This window comes from Nomascus leucogenys, chromosome 22a (genome assembly GCF_006542625.1).
Source record: "Nomascus leucogenys isolate Asia chromosome 22a, Asia_NLE_v1, whole genome shotgun sequence".
Classification (NCBI taxonomy): domain Eukaryota; kingdom Metazoa; phylum Chordata; class Mammalia; order Primates; family Hylobatidae; genus Nomascus; species Nomascus leucogenys.
Genome location: NC_044402.1, coordinates 138,551,554 through 138,558,836, shown reverse-complemented (window position 1 = coordinate 138,558,836; position 7,283 = coordinate 138,551,554). Strand labels below are relative to the sequence as shown.

Sequence of the window (7,283 nt, the reverse complement as noted above, 5' to 3'; positions counted from 1 at the left end):
GGCACTGGGGAAGAACACGCAGGAAACAGGCAGCATCCCAGGTCTCGGGGGCTGGCTGGGCAGAGGTGCCCTGGGCTGGGGTGGCCCATTGCCTCACTTCAGGGCCTGCCAAGGAGTCTGAGTCCCGGCTCGGAGGAGAACCATGCCACAACAGAACTGTCCCGCAGCCTCTGATAACCGGCAGGACTGGAGGCAGCCTTGCCTGGCTCACCTGGCCACCAAGGGTGTGAGCAAGGATAAGAAAAGAGAAACCCCAAGTCACCCCCAAACCACATTCTGGAAAGCAGGGTCATTCTCCAAAGCTGAACATCTCAGCTTCCTTCTCTTTCCAGAAGGCAAAGCTGCGGTTGATGTAGCCGCAGATGTCCTCACTGTTGAAGCTGCCCTGCTGGGAGCGGAACCCCAGCCGCTGTGCTGTGGGCTCACGGCCGCTGCAGGGGATGGTGGCGTGCGGCAGGGGCCCGAGCAGGGTCAGGCCTGACTTGCGGCCAGGCTCCGTATCCCAGGCAGGACGCTGGCTGGAGCCAAAGAAGCGGGCTTTGATGTCCTCGAAGCCATCGGTCCAGGCCCGGCGGCCGGCGGCCACCTCGTCGGTCACGGCCTTATGGAAGGCGCGCACAGCCTCCCAGCCGTGGGTGCCCAGGTGCTCGAAGACCTCGAAGCACAGCAGGTGGCGCAGCTTCCGCTCCTCGGCAGGCAGGTCGCACTCCAGCAGCTGGAAGTAACCCAGCATGAAGAGATCCAGCGAGAGGCTGCTGTAGGGCATGGGAGCCCCATCCACGTGGGGCAGGAACTGCTCGGGGGACAGGGCCCCGCGGGGCCGCCGGCTCAGCCGCCGCAGCTGCCGGGCGGGCACGTGAGCCATGATGGCCTTCCAGTTGCCCAGCAGGTGGGTGATGGTGCTGCGCTGCTGCCACAGGTGGCCCAGCCGGGGGCCCTCGCTGGGCGGGGAGGGTGGCCCAGGGCTCCTGGCGGCCTCCTGGCCCCTCGACCCCACGTGGCGGGCTCCGAGGGTCCTGCAGGCCGCTGTCTTGAGGGCCGGTGTGTAGGCTGACCTCCTCCAGTGGCTGAGGAAAAGCATGATGATGCGCTCCTTGCGCAGGCTGGCCAGGTCCGGGCCGGCTGCGGCGCCCGCCTCCGATGGCACCTCCTCGCAGCTGATGCCGGAGTCGCTGGCCTCCTCTGTGTCACCAGGCCTGGGCTCCCCTGAAGCCGGGCCACTGCGGGGCTTAGGCAGGGCCGGCCAGCAGCCACTCAGGCACTGCCTGCGCTGGGCCCCTGGCTCGCAGGGGCCAGGGTTGAAGCCACAGAGTGGGCCGGAGGCCGACTCGAAGTTGCCCCGCAGCGTCCGCACAGACACCCCCCACTCCTGGATCTGGCGCTGGGCCTCACTCCGAGCGGGGCTGGCCGAGGCCTCCCTGCAGGTGTCCTGCAGGGGCTGGGTGGCCGGCTTCTCATCCCCCTGTACCAGCCCATGCACGCCCTTCAGCAGCAGGGACAGGCTGCGTACCAGGCGGGAGATGTGGCTGCACCAGAAGGGCAGGGGCTGCCCCCTGGGGGCCACCTCCGAGGCTTCCGCAGAGCCTGCGGGCTCAGCCGCTGGGGTTGAGAGCTCCTCAACATCCAGTCCCGGCGCCCGGGGCAGGAAGTGGCTGTTGACCGTGATGCTGACCAGGGGCTCGGGCAGCAGGGCCTGCAGCTCAGCCGCCAGCCGTCCCAGCTCACTCTCATACTCTTGACAGCGGCGCCGAAGCTGCAAGTCTGCAATCTGCTTCTCCAGGTAGACCAGGTCGTCCTCCGTCAGCAGCTCCCCAAAGGGCCCCAGGATGGCCTGATGAGTCTGTGAGTACCTCCAGGCCGCCTGCTCCATGGGGCCTGAGCTCCCACCGTTGTCCTGGCCACAGGAAGGGCAGGGTGAGCAGGGTGAGCCCGCCCACCCACCATCAGCCCACCTAGCTTCCAAGTCCCTGAGTTCTTAGCATCTCTGCAGAGCCTCTGGTCCTGCCCCAAGGTAAGACTTTAAAGGGCTTCCCAGCTAGGGCAGAAGCCCCTGACCTGCTCTGCCCCAGTCTTGCTCTGCTCTCAACCCTGTGGCTTTCAGCCCCTATGGCTTCCGGCCCACCAGGCAAGGACAGGCTGGGCCCTCAGACAGGGCTGTCCCACAGTCCTGAGACGATGGAGACGGGCTGTATTCCAGCAGCCAGGAGCCACCTGGGACTACAGAAATGACAGGTGGCTGGTGCAACGGAGGGGCAGGACTTTTACTTTCCTTAAATTGTAATGAATTGCAATGGCTGCCTGTGGTTGGCGGGATTGCGCTGGGCACAGCGCTGGACCAAGGGCGCAGAACTCAATCATCCTGACAAAATCGTAGGCCTCTGAGGGCACAGTTCCTGAACTCTTGTCTGCACAGCAGCCGGGGGATCCAAAGCACATCACAGCCCTTCTCTGCTCAGATTCTCTGTGGCTCCCCACGGCCTCACAGAGATGCAATAATCCCAGCCAGGTTCCTCTCCAACCTCAGGCGCCCACTGCACGCCAGGGCGCCTCCTCCTGCTCCTCCCCTGGCCGGCCAGGCCTCAGGACCCTTGCACTGGCTGTTCCCTCTGCCTAGGAGGTGCTTGCCCCAAATTCCCACAGGGCTCCCCCTCTCTTCCCTCTGGCCCCTGCTCAAGGCCATGTCCCCAGAGGGGGCTTCCTAAGCACCCATATATCATAGTCCCCCAACTGCTTTGCTTCTCCAGCAGTGGGAATCGCACCCCACACACCTGCCGGCACCTGCCCATGGGCCACCGTCTTCCCTGCTAGACACTGCGCCCCAGGAAGGCCTAGAACAACGTTTGGCATAGGCAGGCATGTGCCATAAATCCGCCAAGTGGAAGGATACGTGGGACCCGTGCCACCACAGCAGGTGAAGGGGCTCTGCTCAGAGTCCTCCGGTCAGGTTCACTTCATCCTCCAGCGGAAGCAGCAGTTGAGGCCACAGAGGAGAGGGGCCCCTGGGTCTTGGATTCAGTTCTGGGCTTCGGGCGCCCTGACTTCCACTTCCACCTACCTGGAAAAGGCCCCGCCCAGCCCACTGGTCCCGCCCCTCCCCGGGGCCTACCTGGGCCTCTGCGGAGCTCTCTGCACCCAGGCGCGCCTGCAGCTTCCGCACCATCACCTGCCGCTTCCACTCGGGGATGGGCCGGCCGCGCTCATCCCGCGTGGGCACCAACCCGTCGATGTCGCCTGAGGGCAGCCCATCCAGCTGTAGTGCGGCCAGGCCATCTGAGGTGTCCCCCGCCAGCACCGTCTGTGTCCCCTGTGCAGAAGGGGGTGGGTCACACAGGCCCGAAGGGGACCCAGGCCCTGAGTGGAGGGAAGATCCGAGAGGACGTGGGGGGTTGGCTCCGCCCAGGGCACGCTAACAGGGCGCCCTGAGAGGAGGGACAGTGGGGGCCACGGACAGCACCCCACCCCCTCATCCGCAGTTTAAGAGTGACGCCTCGGAGGGGAGGGACTGGAGGGGGGCGGGGTAAGATGTGTGTGAGGGGATTGTTGGCAGAGAAATGAAACCAGAGGTCCCTCCCCGTCCCCTATACAAGCCCAGCAGATGCTCGCGGAGCACACCGTGTCCCTGGGCAAACTTGCTCTGGGCGCAGCTACATAGACGAAGCCTGGCAGCCAATCCTGTGCCGCAGAGGGCCTGTCAGAGCCTTCGATGTGCTGTGCACACTCCAGCTCTCCAGGATGGGCAGCAGCGCCACGTGGCATTTCTCAGACTCCCGCAGGACATCTCAGTGGTTGAGAATCTGCAGTACCACTCAGGGAAAGGCTGGGCTGGCTTTCTAAGGGCCCGGCGCCCAGGAAAGGGAAGGTAAGGGGGAGCAGGACCCTTCTGCTGGTCTGGGCTGGTGGAGGCCCTGAGGAGGACAGTGGCAGCGGGGCCCTGCCCAGGGATGGCTGCTGCAATCTCCGCACTCCAAGAGGGCAAGGAGCACCCTTGAGCTCAGAGGTCAAGGAGAGGGGCTTGGGCCACTGCAGCCCTCTGGGATGACAGAGAAGGGTCCCCGTATTTCTGTGGTGGGGGGACAGCTGCCGTTGCCCTGACACTCCCGTCTCCTCAGAACTCAGCGTGTTCTTGAGAGCAGCGGAGTGACGCAGGCAGCCTGGCATCCACCCTTCAGGAAAGGCCTGGCTGTGCTGGGGGCTTCCCTGGGCCCCTGAGGATGGGAATGGAGGCTGGCTGGGGGCCCCGGGAGACAGGAATGCAGGGGTGGGGGACGCACCTCGGGGTCGGCCGTGGCACTGGTGGTGATCCTCGGAGGGGCCGAGCTGGTCATCTGCTCCCTGGGAAGAGGCTGGTCAGGATGGCCAGGCCAGGCCAGGCTGAGGGACATGGCTGCCAAGAAGAAGGGGGGTGTTGCAGAAAGGGCAAGGGCTGGGGAGCAGAGACCCAGAGCCTGGGAGATCCGGCCCTGGGGGCAGAGCTGACCTCCTCAACGATCTGCGAGCTGGGAGCTGACCCCAGCCCGCCCTGCCCCAGAACGCCTCGGGGGCCCCACTGGACCTTCTTTGGGGAGTCAGTGGGGCCCACCCCCGCCTGGTCGATGGGAGAGCCTGCGGCACACCCCTGGGTCACGCTGCGGCCCCTCCTGCAGCAGGGGAGGAGCTGGGAAGGGCTTGAGGCCTGGAGGTCACCTGCCCCTAACGCAGCTCTGCAGGCCCCAAAGCTGGTTCCTTTGCTGCCCGCAATGCTCCCTGCCCCGATGAAAACACACACTTCAGTGTCAACCTCGAGTGAAGAACACGTCTGCAACACAGCCAGGCAGACACACACAGACACAATCACATCACATACAGACACAGACACAATCATACACACAGACACAATCATAGAAACACACACAGAACACAAACACAATCACACACAGATACACAATCACACACAGATACACAATCACACACACACAATCATACACAGACACACAGACACAATAATATACAATCACACACAATCACACAGGCACACACACAGACACAATCACAGACACGATCATACACAATCACACACAGATACACAATCACATACAGATAATCACACACACACACAATAACACAATCACACACACACAATCACACACATACACAGGCACAATCATACAGAGACACACGATCACACACAGACACAGACACAATCACAGTCAGACACAATCACAGAGACACACAAACACAAACATACAGACACAGACACAATCACACACAGACATAATCATGCACAGAAACACAAACACAATACACAGATACACAGAACACACACATATTACAGTCACCACATACAGACACAATCACACACACGAACACAATCACACACAGATGCACACAGACACAATCACACAGACACAATCACACACACACAGACACAACATACACGGATACACACAGACACAATCACACACAGACACAATCACACACAGAAAATGGTCCCCGTATCTATGTGTATCACACACAGAACACACATACACAATCACAGAAGCACACTCCCACATGTGAGTACAGGGCTGCAGCAGGGCCTGTGGAGGAAGCTCGCCCTCACTACCTGTGGCACCTGTTGATCATTCCAGTCCAGTCCAGTCCAGTCCAGTCCACTCTACTCCACGCTGGTCACAGACCCCTAATGGTGGTGGCCCACAGTGTGAGGACCGTTGCTTGCCCTGCTAGCCCATGCATGCGAGGTGTGCTGGGGTCTGAGGGGCAGCAGCCCATCCACAGGGGGCCTGGGCCCAACCGGCCCGTCTCCCCGCTTTTACCCCTGGATAAGTTGCTGTGACTGTAGGTGCCCACCATGGAAGATGCTAATCCTCACCTTTGTAAAGCACCAAAGACAGTCAAGGAAACCTGGAGGCACCTGGCGAGGGAGGGTGATGGGGCCCGGCCGCCCGCAGACTTCCCCACCGGCCCAGGACCTCGGAGGGGAGGCCAGTGGCACCCTCTCCCAGGCCCATGCCCCGGGCGGCCCACGTGGGGCTGTGCACTCACGGCTGGGGTTCCCCGGCCCTGGGCCTCCTCTTCTTCCATCCTCCAGGGAGCGTCTTGTGGCCAACAGTGGAGGTGGAGGGAACGGCGGTGGTGGGGGTGTCATCAGCAGGGGCACCTGTGGGTGGATGGACCTGGTCAGTGGGGGGCCCCCGTGGGCTCTTCCCTGCTCACCTAGACAGGGGCGGGAGCACCCAGTGGGCGAGCCTTGGGGAGCTTGTGCATCTGAGAAGGGCTGGGACAGGTAAGGAGGTGGCAGGAGAGGGGCAGGTCCTTGATCAGGGTTCTGTCCCAGGGTCATCTCCTGCCTGAGTGCCATCACTTCCGGGCACCCCACCTTGGTTCCCCGCCCACTGCCACCTCTATCGGGTGGGCCACCCCCATCTCAAAGCTCAGCTTCCAGTCTCCGTCTGGAGGCAGCTGAGCTCTGGGGCTCTGGGCACTGGGTTAGGGCCTGGTTTCCAGCTGTGCCCAGCATCCTGTGGTCTCACAAAGACGTGTGCACGTGTATGTGCATATACTCTCCCGCACACACACACGCATATACTCTCCCGCACACACACACGCATATACTCTCCCGCACACACACACGCATACCCCCGCCCACCACGCATACTCTCCCGCCACACACACGCATATACTCTCCCGCACACACACACGCATATACTCTCCCGCCACACACACGCATATACTCTCCCGCCACACACACGCATATACTCTCCCGCGCACACACACGCATATACTCTCCCCGCCACCCCAAACCCCCCCACCACCGCATATACTCTCCCGCCACACACACGCATATACTCTCCCGCGCACACACACGCATATACCTCCCCGCACCACACACGCATATACTCTCCCGCACACACACACGCATATACTCTCCCGCACCACACACCACGCATATACTCTCCCGCCACACACACGCATATACTCTCCCGCGCACACACACGCATATACTCTCCCGCCACACACACGCATATACTCTCCCGCGCACACACACGCATATACTCTCCCCGCACACACACGCATATACTCTCCCCGCACCACACGCATTACTCTCCCCCACCACACGCATTCTCTCCCGCCACCACACGCATAACTCCCCCGCACACACACCAACCCCCCCCCACCAATACTCCCCGCCACACACACGCATATACTCTCCCGCCACACACACGCATACTCTCCCGCGCACACACACGCATATACTCTCCCGCGCACACACCACGCATATACTCTCCCGCGCACACACACGCATA

General features: G+C 62.1%; 1 protein-coding gene across 1 annotated transcript in view; it reads right to left on the bottom strand.

The window, feature by feature from the left end:
- Positions 1-289: 289 nt before the first annotated feature.
- ESPNL (espin like) overlaps positions 290-7,283 on the bottom strand; it is a 31,456-nt gene continuing 24,462 nt past the window's right edge. The window contains exons 6-9 of the mRNA XM_030803343.1: positions 6,022-6,136; positions 4,272-4,384; positions 3,107-3,304; positions 290-1,894 (exon numbers count right to left, since the gene is read on the bottom strand). Coding sequence (XP_030659203.1) covers positions 290-1,894; positions 3,107-3,304; positions 4,272-4,384; positions 6,022-6,136 — 2,031 coding nt within the window. The remainder of the gene's footprint in view (positions 1,895-3,106; positions 3,305-4,271; positions 4,385-6,021; positions 6,137-7,283) is intronic.